The 21,740-nt window shown below is 56.9% G+C and overlaps 1 protein-coding gene across 10 annotated transcripts; it reads left to right on the top strand.

The window, feature by feature from the left end:
• The first annotated feature begins 2,287 nt into the window (after positions 1–2,287).
• PHF19 (PHD finger protein 19) lies at positions 2,288–20,276 on the top strand. 10 transcript variants are annotated; one of them, XM_032865741.1, is made up of 15 exons: positions 2,288–2,419; positions 4,946–5,146; positions 5,620–5,701; positions 7,986–8,081; positions 8,578–8,678; positions 9,230–9,378; positions 11,027–11,122; positions 11,881–11,949; positions 12,150–12,270; positions 14,508–14,575; positions 15,884–16,045; positions 16,594–16,681; positions 17,443–17,528; positions 18,634–18,729; positions 19,821–20,276. In XM_032865741.1, the coding sequence occupies exons 2-15, from the start codon at positions 4,961–4,963 to the stop codon at positions 20,161–20,163; spliced, it is 1,743 nt and encodes a 580-aa protein (XP_032721632.1). In that variant the 5' UTR covers positions 2,288–2,419; positions 4,946–4,960; the 3' UTR covers positions 20,164–20,276. The 10 variants fall into 10 exon arrangements, 8 of the variants coding, with proteins under 8 accessions (XP_032721632.1, XP_032721631.1, XP_032721629.1 ...); XM_032865740.1 differs by lacking the exon at positions 19,821–20,276 and adding an exon at positions 19,396–19,727 and having other exon boundaries at positions 2,312–2,419; XM_032865738.1 differs by lacking the exon at positions 11,881–11,949 and having other exon boundaries at positions 2,312–2,419.
• The last annotated feature ends 1,464 nt before the right edge of the window (positions 20,277–21,740 follow it).

Here is a 21,740-nt window from a genome sequence, read left to right as displayed (position 1 = left end):
TTGGCTATTTAGATTTCCTCTTTTGTGAATTGCCCATTGCTATCCTTAACCATTTATTTTTTTAGCAATTGGGTTGTCTTTGTCTTATTTGTCCCCACTTTCAAGCCGCTCCTGCCAGATCCCAAAGCAAATTCAGATCATGGCACTTCCCACAATTCTCTATAAGACGCACAGCTTAGCCTGTCACCTTGCCCAGTGGCCTTGGTTGGTCTGTGGGCTGCGAATCGAGCACAGCCCCAAAGTCCGCTCCACCTTCTCTTCCAAGCTCCCCTTCCACTGCTTCCCTCCACTCCTGAACTCCAGCCCCATCAACACAGCCTGCTCTGTCCCAGGCTTCCTGCACATACCATTTTCCCCACCTGGAAGGCTCACCTCCCTATTTCCAGATTCTACCTACACGCTGCCTTTCCCAAGATATTTATACCCTCTTCTCAATTCAAAGTCAGAGCTGCCTCTGATCAATCACTGGTGATGCTTTCTACCCTTCTGGTGTAGTGCTTTAACAACTCCGCACTTTGCATACCCCTTTTTCCTTTACAGAAGCATCTGCTCCTTCATTATGCTATTTTAATTTTCATTCATAATCTGATTTTAACCTCATCAATGCAACCACCTGTGAGATGGGGTAGTGTTCATAAGTCCTTTGACCAGATGAGGAAACGTGGCCTAAAAGGGGACCAGCTTACCCAAGATCCCATAGGGGCCCCAAGGCAGAGCCGGACTCGAAACCAGGACTCTCCCAATTCCACCATCTAGATCACTGCACCACGCCCCTCATATGTGTATGTGTGTGTTGTTGTCAGCATGTGCCCACACCCGATTTCCCTTGACACTGGGGGCTTCCTAGCTCCCACTCTAGTCCCCCCGCAAGGGTGCCCTCAATGAATATATAATTTCTTGAAACTACAATAATCACAGCACACCCACTGGGTACCAGGGGCTGTACAAATATAAACTCTAATCTTCACAGCAACTCTCTTCAGATAAGGAAACTCAGGGTCCTACAGCCAGTAATCAGTGGAACTGGCCCTTCAGACCCGGAGGTAGCCTCTTCCCCACATCAGCTGTGCCCATCGCACCCTAAAGGCAGAGCCAGCCAGCCGGAGAGATCATCCGCCCAGGCTGGGAGGCAAAGGGCCAACATTGGGCAACCTGACAGTGAGCAAGGAAGGCTGGGATGGGGATGTCCACTGACCACACCCATTATGCACACACTGGCCCAGCCTCCCAGGGGTATCTGCAGAACGGGATGGTAGCAGGTCAGAGGAGGCTGAAGGATAGGGTGGGGGGGGGTTTGCAAGTGTTCTCCACCCCATCCCCCCCACAGAGAGTGAGTCTGGATAGGCACAAGTCTGCCCTTTATGCCCCGGGCCAGGACACTATCTGACTGGAGCCATGTCCATTGCCTCTATTTCTAGGACGCCGCATGTTGTCTTTCACAGTGTGAACTATTTATACGTTGTGTTTGTGTCTGTTGTATGTATTTGCAATTGTATCTTTGCGTTGTGTTTGTGTGCGATATGTCATTGGGGTTACTTTCTCTCCCGTGTTTGTGTTGTTACTGTGTTTTGGGTCTATGCTTGCTGCTCCTCTACATTACGCGTATGCTCTGTTGTGCGTCTATGCCATGCACACTGTGTCTCTCCTTGTGTGTCTCTATTGTGTGTTGTGTATAGCACGCGTTGGGACCTTGGGTCCTCGCTGGGTGCGCCGTGGACCTTTCCACGTTCGGCGGGGGCCGTGTCGCGGTGCCGACCGTCCACACGGCGGGCGCGGGCGGCCGTGCGTTCACGTGTGGGAGCCCCGTCCGGCCTCCCCCGGGCCAATGCCTGCACTGCTCAGTGCGCGTCCGCACCTCCCCGCAGCGCGTCGGGGCCCTCGGGAGGTCTGCGCCCCCCGCACAGCCTGCAGGGTTTCCTCCGGCGGCGCGCGGCAGTGCTTCCGCGTGTGCCCGCGGCGTGGCCGGGTCGCGGCGGGCTCCGCGTCCCCGTGCTGTCGCGCCGCGTGCCTGCGCCCGGCGCGCGGGACGGCGGGGATGCGCGCGCGGGGGGCGGGGGGTCGGGGACGCGCGGGGGCGGGCGCGGGCGGGCGGCGCTGCGGGGCCCCGCGGCCGCAGGCTCCAATGGCGAGGCCGCCGCGGCCCCCGCTAATTACATAAGCGGGACGTCAATAATTCGCGGGAAAACGCGAAAAAGATGGCGCCCCGCGCCCGGGGGGCCCCTTCCTGAGCGCCCCGGCCCCTCCCTTCCCCGCCTCCCCCCTTCCTCCCCGCGGCGCCCCCGCCCCGCCCCGCCCCCGCCGAGACCCCGACCCCACGGGCGGACACTCGGCCGGGCAGCCGCGGGCCGCGCGCAGCCGCCTCCGCCGATGCGCCTGGTGGCCAGACTCCAAGTGGGACCGGCCGACACGCAGGCTCGCGGTAAGTTCAGCGGGGACTCCCCGCCAGACGCTTTGCTCCCGGCACAGGTCGCTCTTTGCGAAGTCTCCCGGGACTTGGGCGAACCGAGCGCCTCGGGAGGCGGCGGGGGGGGGGGGGGGGGGGGGGGGGGGGGGGGGGGGGAAGTCTGGGCGTGGGGGGGGGGGGGGGGGGGGGGGGTGGTGGCGGCGGGGGTGGAGACCGACAGAGGCATTTGGGATTTTGCTCACGTCTTAAGTCAGGCTGCTGCAGGACTGGGACAGGGAGGCTTGGCGTCGGAGCAACCGAAGAGAGGAGCGCTTGAACCCGAGGGGGGTACCTCTGCAAGTGTCCCCCCCCCCCCCAACACCCTTTTTAAAAAAGCCAACGGCCGCCCTGGGAGAGGCCCCGGCGCATGAATCATCCTCGCTTCCTGCCCCCGCCCGGCCCCGCGCTCCGGGTGCCGCGGATTTGAACTGGACGCCGACGGGAACCCGCAAACAGGCATTTCTTTGCAGATGGGTTTGAATCAACCAATCACAGCCCGCGGGGGCCCGCTCCGGGAGGATGGAGGCGCGGGGAGGGGGCCGCCACCCGGGGGCCCCCGCCCGGCCAGTGGGGGAGCGGCGACCCGGCCGGCTCCCAACGGTGCAGTGGGGGAGGAAGTGTCAGTTTGTGAACCTGCGGGGCCCCGGGCCCAGGCCCGGCGGGCGGGGACTTCGTAGCGCCCAGGAGCCAGGTGGCAGGGAGAAGGCTGGGATTCGGTGCAATTACCTCGCCCAATGCCTGCACTGCTCTGCGTCCAGAAAAGGGCAGAATGGGGATGTGGGGTGGAGGGAAACGTGGCCACAGTGTCGTCTGGGGAGCCTAGACCTCAGCAGTGCCCTGCCTGCCCCAGGGCCCCTGACAGGCACACACATGTATTTAATTTCATATACCCACTGACACACGGCCGCAGACATCGTGAAACACAATCTCACAGGAGTCCACACGCACTGACAGCAAAACACACAGGACTCTCTCCCTGTCTACAAACACCAGGGGCGCCCTGCCACAGCAGGGAGAAGGAGGGGAACAGGGTAGGGGGTGCAGGGAACAGAGCAAGGCTGTGTTCCTCTGGGCTCAGCGGAGAGTGTGTGGAGGGGCATAGAGCCAGGTGAACCCAGAGAAGGGAGGAGGGGCCGAAAGCCTGTGAAGACACTGGGGAGCCACAGAAGGTTTCTGGAAGGGAGAAGTAAGAATTGGTGGCCGTGTGGAAGTGTCTGGTGGGAAGACAGGAAAGCAGGGAGTGACGTGCCGTGCGTGCTGGTGGTCTCCTTCCCCATCCCAGCATCCTGCGTAAGTGAGCACAAGGCTTGGGAAATAGTTGTGGGATGAGTGAACGGCCCAAGCAAGAGAGAGGCCTGAACTCAGACCAGGACAGGGACATGGAAAAGAGGGGCCAGATGCCAGAAATCCACTGGGCTTGAAGTTGGCCAACGGTGGCAACTCACTGGTTGGGAAAGTCTAAAGGCGCTCAGGGGTTTGGGGGTCCGCATTAGTGGTCCCATTAGCAGGAAGAAGAGAGCAGTGGGGCAGAAGTGTGCTCTACAGGATGGTGGGAGAGACAGGTGCTGGGAGGGTGGCTTGTGTTGCCTTACCTGCTAGCAGCACATTTGCATCTGAGTAGAAACAGAGTGAGTTTAAATGTCCCAGGACTGGTTTCCATTAAATCACCGCATAACTGAGAGCAGAACAGGGGATCGTGAAGACACAGGTGGACCATCTATACCCAGTCACAAGTCACCTAGGAGTTTTCCTTCCTAGGTGAGCTTCCTCTGGCCAGATCTCAGGGCAGGGGTTGGGCTGGGGTGGGGTGGGGGGTTGTTAAGCAGCAAAGTCTTCTCCATGCTCCCCTGGAAAAGGCCCTCCACTCAGAGAACATGTTTGCTTAAGGGATAAATCTTCAGGCTCCTAAGCCTGGGAGTTCAGGCCGCCTGGACATGGAGACTGCTCTCTGGTTGGTTGAGAGATTCTTTATCTTTAGAAGGCAACATGGTATGGGTGGGAAGAGAGGCAGGCTTTAGAATCAGCCCACTTGGGGCACCTGGGTGGCTCAGTGGGTTAAAGCCTCTGCCTTTGGCTCAGGTCGTTGATCTCAGGATACTGGGATCGAGCCCCACATCAGGCTCTCTGCTCGGCAGGGAGCCTGCTTCTCCCCCACCCCCGCCTCTGCCTGCCTCTCTGCCTGCTTGTGATCTCTGTCTGTCGAATAAATAAATAAATAAAATCTTAAAAAAAAAAAAAAAAAGAATCGGCCCACCTGATTATGAGCCTGGCGTGGCCTCTGCCCCACTGGCCACTTTCCCTTGTCAAACCTCAGTTTCTCTGTCCGTAGAATGGGAATAATAAAGTCTCCCTCACAGGACAGTCACGAGGATCCCATGAGATGATAGAAGTGCCTGGCACCTAGTACCATAGGTTGTGTAAATGGTAGTCTCCTTCCCTCCCCGGATGGACTGCTGAAGCAGGAGAGCGAGGAATAAAAATCCTCTTCTCTTTCTCTTCCAGTGTCAGGGGAAGCTGATGGAGAATCGCTCTCTGGACCCAGGGACTCGGGACTCCTATGGTGCCACCACCCACCTCCCCAACAAGGGGGCCCTTGCAAAAGCCAAGAACAACTTCAAAGACCTGATGTCCAAGCTGACAGAGGGCCAGTATGTGCTGTGCCGCTGGACCGATGGGCTGTATTACCTTGGGAAGATCAAGAGGGTAAACCTCTCCTCCCTGGTCCCAGTTTCCAGGTGTAGCCTCTGGCCTAGGCCTCCCTTCATGCCCCTCCTGCTCAAAAGATGATCCTGGAAGGACCCAGAACCTGCTTTTGCAGGTGTCATCTTTAGGGCCAGTGTCATCCAACCAGGTCTTTAGAATAGAGCTCTGTGTGCCTAGAGAACAAGGTTCATCAGGTTGGAAGGGATCTCAGAGGACCACCTAGCCTGTGCTACCATCTGCATTCCCACCAGGTTGCGGTTCCCCAGACCCTGACTCTGGCCCCGGGTACTGGCGCGAGTTACCTCTGGAACTGCTGTCCTCCCTCCCCTTCCAGCCTAGCTCTGCTTTCTGGGGCACAAGGAGCAGGTGTAATCCCCCTATCCTGTGGGGACAAAAACGGGAATGGAAGACCGTGTCCCAGTGGCTTTTCCCTAGCCACTTTTTCACATTGTCCCTCCCTGTTCATGCCCTAGGTCAGCAGTTCTAAGCAGAGCTGCCTTGTGACTTTTGAAGATAATTCTAAATACTGGGTCCTGTGGAAGGACATACAGCATGGTGAGTATTCCTAAGAGCTCGGGCTCCCTGGCCCCATCCCTGGCCCTCTCTCCTCCTCCGTTTGATTTTTTTTTTCCTTCTCTCCTTCTCTCTTGTACTGCTTGTGTCTTGCCTTGTTCATGGACCCCTATGCCCCAACAAGCCCACCTGAGCAGATAGGATGGCTAGTTGTGTGTTTACATGGAAAGGCACTTCTGACATCCATCATGTCCTTGATCACTCCCACATCACGAGGGAGGCAGGCAGGTGGAGAAGGTGGCTCAGGGGAGGTGCCGGGAGAGCTGGGATGGCACATCATCCCCAACTGCACAAAGCTGAGGGTCAGGCTGGGTCTAGGAACTTGGGCGAGGGGCCCAGGCAATCAAAACTGGCACCTCTAGATGTGAGCACGGTGTGCCCTGTCCACATGTGAAGAAAACTAGTGGAGGCAGCCCTAGTCCTGGTGGGAAGCCAAGAAAGCAGAGACAGACCAGGCATTGTGGAGACAGACATGCTTGGACAGAGCTGGACCGCCTTCGAAAGGGAGCTGGGTTGGGTGCCATCTCTGTACGCAGAGAGCTGACATTTTCCCATTCTGGCCATCATTCTTCCTTACCACAGACATGACAGACGCCACTCAGAAGTCCCAACACTCCTACACTTCCAACACGGAGCTCCAAGTGTAGGCTCAGGAGACCTCAGACCGAGTTTCAGCTCTGCCGCTCACTAGCTACATGTCCTTGGGCAAGTGATGCCACTTCTCTGAGCCTCAGTTTCTTCCCCTGAAGAAAGGAGGTGATGACATTAGTGGTCTCACAGGCTGGTGACATGAGAACCCAAGTGTAGCACTTAGCTTAGCACTGCTGAGTTCCGGGGTGGCACTTCTGAAAGAATTTGTTACTGTAAGAAAGGACTTCAAGGAGCCTGCCAAGTAGAGGCCACAGAACCCAGCTGGGTCATAGAGGTTCCAAACCACCCCTGTCTCCAAGGTGTCGTGGCTGATGCTGACATGGAGACTCTTCTCCAAGCCCCCATCACTCTGTTTTTTCTACAAAGGTCTAAAGCCATGGGGAGTTCTTCTCTTGAGCTACCTTCCCATCGGAAGGCATAGGGAGCCAGCAGGGAAAGAAAGACACCGGTGTTGGGAACCCTGGACAGGCTAACAGTGCTCACCTGGGGAACAGCTTGTCTCCCCAGCCAGATAACTGTGCCCCACAGGCAGGACAGTGTCCCTCTAGCATCACCCAAGATGAGAGCACAAGGCTGAGTAAGCCAGAGTTATTGATTACTTAATCAAGCTTACTACTTTATTGGTTTACATCAGCAGCTCACTTCCCTGAGCCCGTGCGGGTTCACCGTGACCCGCAGTGGCACGTTCAGGAATAAGAGGCAAGAGACCATGTATTCAACAAACGTGTCTTGTACACATTATGTGCTACACAAAGTAGAAGGTCCTGGGGACTTAGTGACGAGCAGGTACCATTTCTGCCCTTATAAAACTTTGAGTCTGCCAGGGGGACAAGACAGAAACATGTATCAGAATGTATTAATATATATCATACCTTTCACACAGAAACACACATATTCAACAGTAACCAAAAGTAAAGAAAAAAAAAAGAGATGAGAAAGAACTTGCACATAAAAAGCAGTTGAACATACTTAAAATTGTTATGACATTTTTATTTAAGAAACAGTTGGAAATATGAACACTAATTGAATTTGTTGGTTGATACTAAATTGTTTTTAATTTTTAGGTACAGTAAAGGCACTGTAGTTATGTTGCTTTTTTTTTTTTAAAGAGTATCCTGATCTTCCAGAATTACATACTGAAATATTTTCAGAAAATGGTTAGGTATCTGGGAATTGATTCAAAATAATACAAAAGGAAGAAATAGATGGGAATATAGTCAAAACAAGATTGGCTATGAGTTCTTAATTGTTCAGAACATGGAGTTTCATTATAATCTATTATTGTTTACATAAAAAACTAAATTAGGCAGAAGAGGAAGCATGATATGGTCAGAAAGAACAAAGGAATTGATGTCAAACAGTCATGGTTAGAATCCCTCCTCTCCTACTTAACTTCTGGGACTTAACCACTCTGAGCCTCAATTTCCTGGTCTTAGAATAGGCTAATGATACCAGCCTGCTCCGAATGGTTGGGGCGATTCATGAGTTGGCCCACGGGCCCAGTGCCAGGTCCCACATTGAGTAGAGGCTTAGTACCTAGATGGTAAATTTTTAAACTCTTCTAATTCCCTTGAGCCAGACCTGACCCAGGAGGGCTTCTCTCTCTCCCTTTCAGCTGGCGTTCCGGGGGAGGAGCCCAAGTGCAACATCTGTCTGGGGAAGACGTCAGGGCCACTCAATGAGATCCTCATCTGTGGGAAGTGTGGCCTGGGTGAGTGTGGTGATCAGGGCACAGAGGAGTCCCTGACCTGAGGTTCCCCACCCCCTGCTGGCCAAATGGACATGCCTCACTGTTGGGATCTCAGCAGGCTTCCTATTTCTGTTGGAGCTCCAGAGTGACAGGGAGCTGGTCCTGGGAATGAGGGCCTGGGGAGGTGACCCTTGGGGATAGCTGGGGCTTCTGGAAGGTAAGACAAGATGTGCAGGTTGGAGCTCCCCCTAACCCAGTAGAGAGAATGGGTGGAGAGATGGGACACAGAGGCTGAAGGCAGACTGTGGTGTCTCCCCCACCCGGGCCCAGGCTGTCTTTTGAGTTGCCTGCTTGGACACCGGCTTGCCTGCCTTGGTGAAGATCGCCTGGCAGCTGGCAGGCACCCAGCTGCTTGGACTTGCTGTGCCCTCCCCAGCACCCTCCCCAGGCCTTTGTGTTGATTGGCCTGGGGGCTGCTGCTTCCCTGCGGGCACTCACTACCCCCCCTCTGCTGTAGGGTACCATCAACAGTGCCACATCCCTAGAGCCGGCAGTGCGGACCGACCCCTGCTCACACCTTGGTTCTGCCGACGCTGCATCTTCGCACTGGCTGTGCGGGTGAGCCCTCCTTCCTTGCACTCCCTGCCTTTCCCCACTTCACCAGGAAGCCTACACGCCCTGGGCTCTAGGTCACAAAGCCTGGGCTTTGGAGGCAGACAGTGCTGCCGCCGCTGACCAGCAAGTCATATGTCCCTGGCCAGGTTCTTTAACCCCCCTGAGCCTCAACAGATGGTAAAATGGATCTGGGTTTGGTGCCAGGGGTAGGAAGCCCCCAATAAATGGTGTTTGCTATCAAAAGACAACACCCATGTGAGTACCCGCCTCAATACATATTGGTTATTATTGTTACTTATATTGTTACCTAAAATGCTGTTACTAGGAGAGCCTCGGGATGGAGAGAGGATAGATAGATTTGGGATCGATGAGGAAAAACTTCTTGCGTTTCTCACTACGCTGGAATACCTGCGGGTGCGCAGGGTCAGCATGTCCCCTGCTAGCCGCAGCGTGCAGACTCGTGTGGCCGCCCCGCACTGCCGCCGCCCCAGCCACCAGCCCCCAGCCCCCTACCGGGACCCCCACGGCTGAGTCAGACCCTTATCTCCCTGCAGAAAGGCGGCGCGCTGAAGAAGGGCGCCATCGCCAGGACGCTGCAAGCCGTGAAGATGGTGCTGTCCTACCAGCCGGAGGAGCTCGAATGGGACTCGCCCCACCGTACCAACCAGCAGCAGTGTTACTGTTACTGCGGCGGGCCGGGAGAGTAAGGCTGCGGGGGCGGGGTCTTCCCCGGAGGGGCGGGAGGAGGGGGGGTGGGGATCTGCGTCAGGGGCGGGGCCTCCCAGAGGGGCGGGGCTGTGTGGTGGGGGTGGAGCTAAGGCCGCCGGGTGGGGCCCGGAGGCGGGGCTCGAGGTGGCCCGGCTTGCACTCTCAGAGGGCGCCTCCCGGAAAGGGTAGGAGGTATTGAAGAGAGTGTCCGGATCTTCCCAGCCTCTTGGAGCTGTGCGCAGCCCCTGGGCCCAGTTCTCATCGTAGTGTTCCCGTTACATGGGATTATGAGCAGAGTAGCGATTAGATAATTCACATAAAGTCTCACCCGGTGCCTTGCACTTGGTCAGCCTTTAATACATTTGAGCTGTTACTTCTGGGGCACGGAATTGAGGATAAACCTGTCCATTGTCAGAGTCAATGAGACAGGCTCCTGGTGAGATATTAAGGTATTTTTCCTCTGGAAGTGTGCAAGCAGGGGGTGGGGGTCATGTGTCAGGCTGTGGAGGGGATTCTTGTCCCTACTGTAGGGCAGGAGTCTTTGATTCTTCCTGACCGGGCTGGGTCCATGTAGCCATGGGTAACTGAGCCTGCTCCCTTGGACTGACTGCACCAGACATTGTGGCAGGAACCACAGAAGGGAGAGATGGGGTCTGTGCCCTCAGGACACAGCCCACAGGATGCATCGAAGTCCTGAATCTTATCCTCAAGCTCTGTTGACAAGTAGTAGGGGTCCTAGAGGCTGAGCTTATCCAACCTTGCTGGGTAATTTGGGCAAGTCTCTTGAAGTGCTTCATCTCTCAAGTGGGGTTAACAACCTTGGTGTCATCAACTTCCCTGCGTGTGGGAAGGTCTTTGGGATAAAAGGGAGAAATGCTTAACGAGACCTTTACAGAATTGAGACAGTGGCTCTCAGTGCTTACCGGGCAGAGCCGCTCAGGGTGATTGTTAAAAATGCATCTCCCAGGGGTTCCCTGAAACACTGAGCAGGTCTCGAGGGGACCAAGAGATCTTCATAGTTTAACCCAGACCCCAGGCGTGTCAGTCCAGGGACCTCACCTGGCAAGCTGCAAACAAAGCATCAGTTGTCATTAAGGAAGTGCCACTTTGCTCTTCCTTCCTGCTCAGTGAGTAGTCGTTGGATGGCCATCATAGGGTAGACAGAGGACCGAGTAAGAAAAGCCAGACAGGGTGCTGCCCTTGGAGCTTACAGGGGCTATCAGGCTCCCACGACATCTCCCGGGCAGACCTTTCCATTTCGGTGGTGTTTGAGAAGTGGCCTGTGTGGTGCAGTCCAGAGATGGGGCTCTGGTGTGGCATGAGGAGCGCAGGTTTTGAAGGGAGGGAGCCAGGATTTGAGTCACCATACCCCACTCGCGTCCCGAGTGACCTGAGCAAGCCATTTAAGCTCAGAGTCCCCCATAAAATTAGGGCAGTGGCCCGTCTTTTACCAGACGGCACGATGAACCGATGGAACGCATGCCCGGACCGCCCCCGGTGCCGGCTCCGTCCATGCTGGGTAACTGTGAGTTCTCTTCCTTTTGCCCCGGGTGGAGCGCGTGTTGGTGCAGGGCCAGGCGGCTGAGGCTGCTGGCTGGCTGGGAGTGCGGGCCTGGCTGACCCTGGCTCCTCTGGCTCTCCAGATGGTACCTGCGGATGCTGCAGTGCCACCGGTGCCGGCAGTGGTTCCACGAGGCCTGCACCCAGTGCCTCAATGAGCCCATGATGTTCGGGGACCGGTAGGTGCTCGGCTGGCCCGGCTCAGCCTGGGATGGGGGTCATGGGGGGAATGGGCGGGAGAGCAGCAGGGGGCAGCGGATCTTCCAGCTTGCCTGCCCGGCCCTGCGCGGCACGGGGCGGGGTGGGGGGGGGTTCTCGGATGGTGGGCTTCCGTCTAGGAGAGGCAGCTTGGGGCGAAGGAGGCCTTCTCAGCAGAGAAACAAACCAGGCTGCAGCCCCAGATGCCACCGATTTGTGGGGGAACCTTAGACAAAGTCCCACCTTCCCTAAGCCCCAGTCTCCTGCAGTGTCTGGGGAAGAAGGAGAGAGGCAGCCCTGCCCCACCCCTACCGTGGCTACTCAAGGGGCAACTGGGAGGTGGATGATTGATCTGGCTTCTGATAAATGGGGCTAAGCTAACAGAAGGCTTCTGTGTGTTGCCCCAGATATTGTGTGTCTTGGTTAGTGTGTTGTGTTTGTGATTGTGTGCATGCATGTCTCAGAGGGGAAGATGGTCCCCGCTCCAGCTCAGCCTAGCCCAGCTCGCTGCGAATTCAGCCGCACTCCAGGATAATGACATGGGGGAAGGAGGGATAGGGAAGTATCTCTTGGACTTTGTCCAGTCCCATCCTAACCCCCATCTGCTATAGGGCCACTAGCCCTTGGGACAAGGACAGCGCTGACTGTGGGAAGGCAGGAGGGGTGTGCGGGGCGAGGGTCTGGGCTAGGGTAGGGTGTCAGCCCCTCCCACCACAGGCCCTTCTCCGCCCGCCCCCAGGTTCTACCTGTTCCTCTGCTCCGTGTGTAACCAGGGCCCTGAGTACATCGAGCGGCTGCCCCTTCGATGGTGAGAGGGTGGGGCTTGACCTGGCCCACCCACATCCCCTCCCAGCTGCTCCGCTCCCGCCTCCCTCTGGGAACAATTCCATTTCCAGCCACCAGCTCCCAGCCTTGCCCCCGCCCTTCAGCCCGGACACAGGAGGTCCCAGCCCTGGCTGGGCAGGCTGCCACCTCACCCCAGCCCCACCTACTCGTCCCCTTGCCCAGGGTGGATGTGGTTCACCTGGCCCTCTACAACCTGGGGGTGCAGAGCAAGAAGAAGTACTTTGACTTTGAGGAGATTCTGGCCTTTGTCAACCACCACTGGGAGCTCCTGCAGCTCGGCAAGGTACGTAGGACTGTGGGACGGCAGAGTGGCGGGAGGCCGCTCCCCAGTGGGCTTCCCAAGCTCCCAAGAGGGGAGCCGTTTGCCCAGAACAAGACAGGGATCTGGGGAGCTGAGGGCTCGCTCTTCAGCAGCCTTGCCTGTCTGTGAGGGCTGTGTGCTGGGGCAAAGAACCAGAGCCTCTTAGCTGCTATGTCCCTGAGTCCAAGCCTCTGAGCCCGTGCCCTGCAAGGGGCTTCCTGGCCCAGGCTTTGCCAGCGGGTGGGTTGGGGTCTCACTGACTCAGCAGCAGGGAGCTAGGGGTGGATCTGGCTGGAGCAGGGATCTCTATGGAGGTGTTTGGCCTCCTCCAGGTACCTGGTTACGATGGAAAGTGAAGTGGGCCTGCCCCCTGCTGGTCTCACTCTGCATAGCAGAAGTCGTCCCGTGCGGCGTGGGGCCTGGGACCCAGGGAGCAAAGTAACAACCAGAGGCTTTCGGGACATCAGAGGTGGAGACTGACTTGCTGGTGGCCAGCGCCACTTTGGAGCTGAGCCAGGACTGGAGCCAAGCTCTCCCATGGTGGGCCATGCCCCCTTTTCCCTAACAACAACCTTAGAGTCCTTTCCACCAATCCAAAGTGAGGTATCTTCTCTACTGAGTGCCCCAAATCTCTCTTTGATGACAGGAATTTACAAAAAAAAAAAAAAAAAAGACCTTTATGCTTTGCAGAAGCTTTTCATATAATGACATCTTCATTTATAGTATCTGATAATTTATAAGACATAGATATTGTTGGGGCACCTGGGTGGCACAGTCAGTTGAGCAGCTAATCCTTGGTTTTGTCTCAGGTCGTGATCTCGGGGTTGTGGGACCGAGCCCCACATCCGCCTCTGTGCTTGGCAGGGAGTCTGCTTCACATTCTCCCCCGCCCTTCCCTCACCCTGTGTGAGGGATAAATAAATAAATAAATAAATCTTTAAAAAGATACATATTGTAAAGCCTTAAATAGGTAGAGCTAATATTTTTAATAACTTTTTTCTGATTTATAAAAAGAACATATATGTTCCTGGTAGAAAAACTGTTAAGTGCTAAAAAGTATAAGGAAATAGACTTTAAAGATTTTAGTTATTTATTTGACAGAGATCACAAGTAGGCAGAGAGGCAGGCAGAGAGAGAGAGAGGGAAACAGGTTTCCTGCTGAGCAGAGAGCCGGATGCGGGGCTCGATCCCAAGACCCTGAGACCATGACCTGAGCGGAAGGCAGAGGCTTTAACCCACTGAGCCACCCAAGGGAATAGACTTAAAAAAAAAAAAATCATCCAGGGGCACCTGGCGGCTGAGACGGTTAAGTGTCTGACTCTTGATCTCAGCTCAGGTCTTGGTCTCAGGGACTTGAGTTTGGGTCCCGTGTTGAGCTCTGTGGTGAGTGTGGAGCCCACTTAAAAAAAAAAAGCCACCCATACTCCCCCATCCCCATCACACTGCACGAAAACAACTGCTACCGGTGTCTCCCGTCCTTTCTTCTATGTCTGCTTTTCCTTGGCTTACATTACATAGTAGAAAAAATTTTAAAGCATTTTTTTTCAGTTTACGTTACATCATAAATACTTTTCCATATTCTGAAAGAGTTTTTGTCAACATTTTTAATGGCCCCATTGGTTTCCACCATGGTTTACTCACTGTGTTCCTTCTGGATGGGCAAGTGGTCTCTTCCCCACTTTGCAGACTTCCCAGGCATAGGACTGATGCAGCAGGGAAGGTTTTTGTACTTAAAGCTTTGTTTGTATTTCATGTTCCATTTCTGTGATAGAGCCCATGGTGTGTCATGATGGGGTCAAGAGCATGGACATTCTTAAACCTTTTTTTATTTTTTTAAGATTTTACTTATTTATTAGGGCGTGCATGTGCAGGAGAGAGCGAGCAAGGGGGGAGGGGTAGAGAGTGAAGGAGAAGCAGACTCTCCCACCGAGCAGGGAGCCCGACATTGGGTTGGATCCTAGGACCCTGGGATCATGTCCTGAGCTGAAAGCAGATGTTTAACTGACTGAGCACCCCACCCCCCCGGGTGACCCATTAAACCTCTTGATCCATCTAGGACACGAGTTGACTCTCCGCATTTCCAGATGGAGAAGTGAGCTCAGAGAGGTGAAAAGATTTAGAATCCTAGAAGAAGTTAGGATCCTCACTCAGAGATCAGGGGAGGGAGGGGTCAAGGGTCCTGTGCTGGGTCTGATTCTCCTGCTGGCTCTCCTCCTCAGCTCACCAGCACCCCCGTGACGGACCGAGGACCACATCTCCTCAATGCGCTGAACAGTTACAAAAGCCGGTGCGTGCAGGGAAGGGAGGGAGTGCGTGGGCCCCCCAGCAAGTGGGATTGGGTGTAAAGCAGCTCCCTGCCTCGTGGCCTTTGCTCAGACTGCTCCAGCCTGGGTCTCCCTCCCCTTCTCTTTGACTAGATGAGTCCTACCCATTCTTCAAGATTCAGGGAGCACCCCACCTCCTTTATGATGCCTCCCTGACCCCTCCAGCAGCATGATGTGTTTGGGTCCTGGCTTGGCTCCATGGAGGGTGCACCCCTGATCTTTGAGGGCCCCTCCTGCTCCAGCCATCTGTGGTTCTGAGCCAGGCACGGAAGGATCAGTCCATCATCTCCCGGCCGGGCTGCAGCCTCCTACCTCATCCTCGGCCGTGTCTTCCCTCTGGACTGCTGAGACCTTCTCAGAGCACACAGCTGACACATTCCTTGTTGCCACTGCAAGGAGTGCCCAGGATCCTGAGCGCGGCATTCAAGGCCTCTCCTGAGCAGACCCTGCTCACGCCTTCTGCCGCTGATCTTCTGCAGTATTTATCCTGGGTGTCGGCCATTCTGAACCCACCACTCTCTCACTCAGAGCCTTGGCTCCGCCCCTTCTGCTGACTAGAGCGCTCTTCCGTCCCTTTCACTCATTTGTTCCCCGGATGGCTGTTTGTTGCAGTGTTACTCTGGGCCAGCCCTGTGTAGGTGCCGAGGACGCAGTGAGGAATAGCACATGGTCCCTGCTTCTGTGAGACCCCTCCAGACATCTCTAGACGCAATCATCCACTCTGTCTTCCACCTTCTCATGGTTTGGGGCCCAGACACAGTGCTAGTCTTAAAGAGTGGGGTCCCCTGCCCTCCCTGTGGACAGGTGGGACTGTCTGAGTCACCTCTGCAGCTCACGGTAGCTCAGCCAGTGTTGGAAGGAGGGAAGCACCTGGAGGTGTTTTCAGTCTCCTTGGGGAGACCAGAAGACAGAATGGCGTAGAATCCAGTGTCTCGGCCATAGCAGTTCTGCTGGGGGCTGGAGGAGACCCTCCTGTAGGAGGTGACCTCAGGGCTAGTTGAGGCATGGGAGGAGAAAAGGGAGAAGAGCAGCAGGAGCCATACATGTGCAAGAGGCAGGACAGGGAGGAACCCTCAGCCACATTCCCAGCCACCATCCGGGACCCCCGGTCCCACGGGCCTTGAGGAATCAGCGTCTCCACGGACAACCCTGGATTGTAGCTCTAGGCCCGGGGAGGCAGAGCGGGTTATTTTAATGCTTGCCTCTCCTGACCAGGAAGACGATGGACTGACAGACTCCAGAGCTTTCTCCTTCCCCGGCCCACCCCCCAGGTTCCTCTGCGGCAAGGAGATCAAGAAGAAGAAGTGCATCTTCCGTCTGCGCATCCGTGTCCCCCCCAACCCCCCAGGGAAGCTGCTGCCGGACAAGGGCCTGGTGCCCACTGAGAGCGGCGGCGCCTCTGAGCTGCGTAAGAGAGGAAAGAGCAAGCCTGGGTCAGTGCCCGGGGACTGAGCTCGGGGTCTCTGCTCCTCCCAGCTCCAGCCCCAGCCAGTGGGCTGTGGGTGGGCCCAGAGAGGATGGTGGCATCCAAGCGAGCAGGGAAGGCTCCAGCAGGGAAGATCTCCACCCGGATAGGCCCTACTGGAGGCACCAGAGAGGGCCAGTTAGCGACCGAGCTGGGCCTCGGTCCCACACCCTGGGCTCCCTCTACCGTGGCCCCTGTTGCCTTGCTTGGAGGGCAAGCCAGGTCGTGGGGCCCAGTCTTGCTGGGTTAGGGCTTAGGCAGAGAGGGAAGGGGAAGTGAGAGTGTGTAAAGGGTCCCTGGCTCTCCTGGCCGAGCTGAGCCCCTTGTCCTGGGCATCGGGGACAGAGCAGCCGCCTCTCTTTTCTCCTCACCATACCCGCCCCCCACATCCTCCACACCCACTGTCCGGAAAGAGTGCCTTTCCCCACCTGCACTGTGTGTCCCCAGTCCTGTCCCTCCTCCCTCTGGGCCTTCAGGCTCTGACCCGGCCCCCCTCTCCCCTTTCTGTCTCCACAGTTTGTTGCCTCACGAATTCCAGCAGCAGAAAAGGCGAGTTTATAGAAGAAAAAGATCAAAGTTTTTGCTGGAAGATGCTATTCCCAGTGTTAGTTTCTTGTTTTCTTGCTCTCCACATTCACACACAGGGTCAGCCCATAGCAGGGATTCCTGTGCAGGGAACTGAGCGCCCCCAGGCCCAGGGGCACTCTGCCACATCCCTTAAAGGAGAAGCCAGATCCCTGCAAAGGCCAGGCACTGCAAGACCACACTCCCTTATCTTCCCAAGTTCTCCCCAGAAGCCAAGGGGGGCGGGGCAGGGGAGGAAATGTCCTTGCTCCCACAGTCCCGTGGGGTCACTGTGGACCAGGAAGGGCCAGTAACTCTCCTGAGGTCACACGTCAGCCACTGGCTGAGGCCAGCCTGGGACAGGTGCCCAGAGCACTCCTTCCTTAGTGGCCAGGCATTGGCACCACAGCCCTCCGCATGGGCAGGGACACTAACGGTCCTCACATGTCCCCCAACCTGACGGTGTGCAAGGCACTCGTAGGCAGCCTCTCACTCTGCTGTGTGTCCCAACCCCTTGAGCCGGGAAGCATGGCAGCTCTTCTGTCCACCTTGGGCAGTTCAGACGACTGAGGCCCAGAGATGGGAAGGTCGTGCAGTCAGCTAGAGACAGAGTTGGGGGCAGGACCGGGATGGTCCAGCTCCCTGGTTAGCCTAGGACGAAAGAGTGGGTGGCAAGTCTTACCCTGGGGAGGCCCAGTTCTCAGAGAGCCTGTGTGGCCCTCAGCGGAGAGACGGTGCTGTGCTGTGGGAGGTGGCTCTGATGCTCACTGACCCTCATCCCCATCCATCCTGTGTCCACAGAGCGACTTTACCTCAGCCTGGAGCACCAACCACCACCTGGCCAGCATATTCGACTTCTCGCTGGATGAAATTCAGAGCTTAAAAAGGTAACCGCATGGGGCGCCTGGGTGGCTCAGTTGGTTAAGCATCTGCCTTCAGCTCAGGTCATGATTCCAGGGTCCTGGGGTTGAGCCCCGCATCTAGCTCCCTGTTTAGCAGAGAGCCTGCTTCTCTCTCTCCCTCTGCCTGCCACTCTGCTTACTTGCGCTCTTTCTCTAGCTCTCTGTCAAATAAATAAATAAAATCTTAAAAAAAAAAAAAAAAGTAACCGTGAGGGACCTGGCAGAGGGCTACTCTAAAGCGTGGCGGTAGAAGCAAGCAGTGAGACCTCCCTCCCCCAGCAATGAAAGAAGGCTCTGGAAGGCGCAAAGCAGAGAGCCTTTCAAGGAATGGAAGCTCCCTCAAGGGTCATTCCGGTTAAAAGGATCCAAATGGCGTTAGGCCGCCTGCCTGGCCTGCCTGCTGCTCTTCCCACATTTGCCCGGTCTCGGCACACCCTCCTCCTGTGGGAAGGCTCCAGGACTCCCAGGGACAGGCTCCCCAGAGCAGGATCGAAGGCCAGGCCATGTGGCCTGGGCCCTCCCGTCCTTCCCAGCCCCTCTTCTGCTCCTCCCGGCCCTCAGATACCAGAATTGCTTAGGTTATCCCACATTCCCCTTCCTCCAGGGAGCCCTCCCAGACACTACCCAGATGTGCGGATGCTCCTGTGTATTCCCACAGCCCCTCGTGCTTGGTGCACCTCAGGGGAGGGACTGCACAGTCCCCTGTTTCAGTTCCGAAAGGATGAAAAGTCATGTGCTGCTTCCTGTTGGAGGAGGAGGGCTTCGGCCAGACAGGCCTGGGCTCCAGCCCCCTCCCAGCGGTTACTAACTGTGCACCTTCAGCACAGTCCTCCGGCCTCTCCGAACCTCCTCACCTGCATCTGCCTGGCTGGTAGATGGGAACAGAGGCTGGAAATGGAGGCCCTTTGGGTCTGTGGAGCAGCCAGGTGTCGGGGTCGGGCTCATCAGGGCTCCCATCACCGCCGGGGATGGTGCCGAGGGAAGGCTTTCTCTAGTGTCCCATCACTCCTTGGACTTGGACGACTGGCAGGGTAGAAGATGGACAGGCAGACGCACGGCGGGGGGCAGCTCACCCTCTCCTCCCTCTCAGTGCCAGCTCAGGCCAGACCTTCTTCTCAGATGTGGACTCCACTGACGCCGCCAGCACCTCCGGCTCGGCCTCCACCAGCCTCTCCTATGACTCCAGGTGAGGTTCCTGCGGGTTGGACTCGGCCTCCGTCCTTCTCCCCAGTCCCCACCCCCCCGTCCCCATACCTCCTCTAGCGTGAGGACCTGGCCCTCTCTGCTCGTGAGTCTGGGTCAGGAACCATCTGGTTTTGAGTCCTGGGGTTCAGACAGGACTGCATATGGCCACTCGGGATGCTCTGCCTCGGCTGCAGGCGATGTGACACTTGTCACTGGGAAGTTTCCATGCTAGGCTCCTTGGCCTCTGTATGCCATGGCTTGCAGGTCTCTGTATGGTGTCCTGCTTCTTGGCTGTCCACCTCTGGGGTCTGTCTTCTCTGTCACTAAGGAAAAGAGCCATGGATTTAGAAGCCTGATGGCAGGGGACATGGCACCATGCAGGGTGGGGGTCTGGGAGAGGGGACAAAAACGCCTGGGGACCTGGGCAGGGTTACAGTGTGTTTGGTAGGAGCCGGTCCTTAGCGGCGCGGGAGGCTCCTGCACCTGTGTGCTAGGACACTGGCATCCTGGCGTCCGTGCGCCCGTGGGCATCTCGGGCACCACCTCTGTATTTGTATTTGGTTCCTCCTGTTTCTTTGGTTCTCTGAGCTCTTCCGGGCTCACTTTCTGTTCCGAAGCACCTGTGGACACGCATCTCTTCTTTTATGTGTGTCTGTCTCTCCACCAGCTCTTTCTGTCCCTGTGTGTGTGTTGCACACACACGCCCGCCTTTCTCCAGTCCAGGCTCTGGGGACAAGGTCCGTTAGTGTGTCGCTCCCATCCGCCCACACCACTGGACTCCTAGCTGCGAACGAGTCCAGGAGCGCCCAGGGAAGGGACCAAGCGGCTCCAGCAGGGCCTCCGCAGGCATGCTTTAGTGGGGGGCGCACCCTCGTCGGAATTCCGGGCTCACTGCTCCCCTGCAGCCAGTTTCTCCTCCTCCCGAGCCTCCTCTGGCCTGTGGGGAGGGCCCAGGGACATACTCCATCCCCCGCCACGCCCTGGGGCCTGGCCCAGTGCCCGGTGTCCAGTGTCCGGGGGTGCTCAGGAAGAGGGCTCGTCAGGATGATCCCATCCCATTCCTGTCGTCTCCCTCTCCCCATGCTGACCTAGACGGACGGTGGGCAGCCGCAAGAGGAAGCTGGGGGCCAAAGCGTACCTGCCACTGCGGGCAAAGCGGCGGGCAGCCGAGCTGGGGGGGCGCTGCCCCTCAGACAGCAGTGCCGAGGCAACTTCGGGCCCCGAGCGGCTAGACGAAGGCATTGACAGCCACACCTTCGAGAGCATCAGTGAGGACGACTCGTCCCTGTCCCACCTCAAGTCATCCATCACCAACTATTTCGGTGCAGCCGGGCGGCTAGCCTGTGGGGAGAAGTACCAGGTGCTGGCCAGGAGGGTCACGCCCGAGGGCAAGGTTCAGTACCTGGTGGAGTGGGAAGGGACCACCCCTTACTGACTCGCTCCAGGAGATGCCAGCAGCCGGGAAACCAACGGAGAGACAGTTCTCTCCAGGCTGGGGTGGGGGAGGAAAGCGCAACAGCTCCAAGTGCCTGGCAAGAGGCCCTTCCCGCCTGCCTGCCAGCCCGAGGCCTGCGCCGCTCTGCGCGCCCATTCTGCTCCCGGGCCTCCTCAGCCTCGTGACCCCTCTGCCTGTGTCTCTAAGGTCCCACTGGCTGCTACTCGGTGTCTCCACACACTCCCTCAAACTGTTTACCTGTAACTCCGAAACTGTGTCCCCCTGGCTCTCTGACCCTTTTTCCCGAGGCCCAGGTCTTTCTCTTTGTCCGTGTCCTCCTCACTCCCACCCCATTTGGGTGTGTGTGTCTACACGCCTGCGCGTGCACGGCTGTCCCTCTCCTGGATGTCCTTCGCACCGGGCCCATGGGCAGCCAGTCGACCCAGGGATCGCATTATAAGAACAGGAACCTTTAAGCATGGCTGAAGGTGGAGAAGAGGACGCGTCTCGGAGCTTTTCCCTCCCGCTTGCCTGCCACTCCCTGCTGCCCTGGGCCGGGGCGGCGAGCGGGGGAGACGGCCTCTGTGAGAGCCTGTGAGGCAGAGACCCTGGGACTCTCGGGATCTGGGGTGTGAAGAGGCTGGGTCTCTGCCTCAGGAGGCACCAACCCCAGGGCCCACTTACTACGGCTAAGAGTAGAGGCTCTGAGTGCCAGCTTCCCGTGTCCCAGAAGTTGTCCTCTCGTTGGCCACAGCCCCTCATAGTTGCCAAGGAGCTGCCCCTGGCCTTGCTGGAATGGAAGTGGCCTTGACAACCTGTGGGGCAGGGAGAGGAAGTGGGAGGAAAGGAAGCCACATCATGCTGACCTTCAGACTGTCTCCTCTGCCTCCCACCCCCGACCCACCACACAAGCCAGACCATACACACTCTCACAGAAGCTCCCATCACACGTGTGCTTTCACCCTCCAGGAGTACACAACACACACACACACACACACACACACACCATATACACATACACACTCCCACCCCCTCTGGTGCCCGCCTGGTTCCTGCCCTTGGCTCTCCCTTGGCCCTCTTCAGGGGCCGCGTGCTGCAACTAAATGTGAAAGTCCAGCCTCTGCCCCCTTCTTTCAGCCACGAACCAGCTGTGACCCCCCAGGGAGGCACAGAGGACGCCTACTCTCTTCCCTAGCTCCTGCTGTGCCCCGAGATTGACAATCACTTTTTGGGACAGGTTGGGATTTTTAAAGGGCTTGTGCTATTCAGTCCCCTCAAAGGAAAGTCTTTGTCAGTGAGAGTAAAAATAGAATTCTTAGAACTGACATTACAACTCATGCCCATCTGGAGGAAAACCAAAAGTGAGAAGGGGAGGGGACCCCTCATTTTTGCTGCTTCCAGAGATATTAGAAACAGACTCACATGATTGGAAAGTAGAAAGAAGTGCCTTTACTAGGGCAGGGGGTGGACCAGATGGGGACCGGCCTTGCCAACCCCTGCTGTGGCCTCCAGCTTGGCTGGGTTTTGTAGGCTGCCAGCTGCAGGGCGAACGTAGATGAACAGAGGGGTGGTGTGGG

Source organism: Lontra canadensis, unplaced genomic scaffold (assembly GCF_010015895.1).
Source record: "Lontra canadensis isolate GAN:19392208 unplaced genomic scaffold, GSC_riverotter_1.0 scaffold30, whole genome shotgun sequence".
NCBI classification, from domain to species: domain Eukaryota; kingdom Metazoa; phylum Chordata; class Mammalia; order Carnivora; family Mustelidae; genus Lontra; species Lontra canadensis.
The sequence above is the reverse complement of the archived record's forward strand: the minus strand, read 5'-3'. Positions and strand labels throughout refer to the sequence as shown.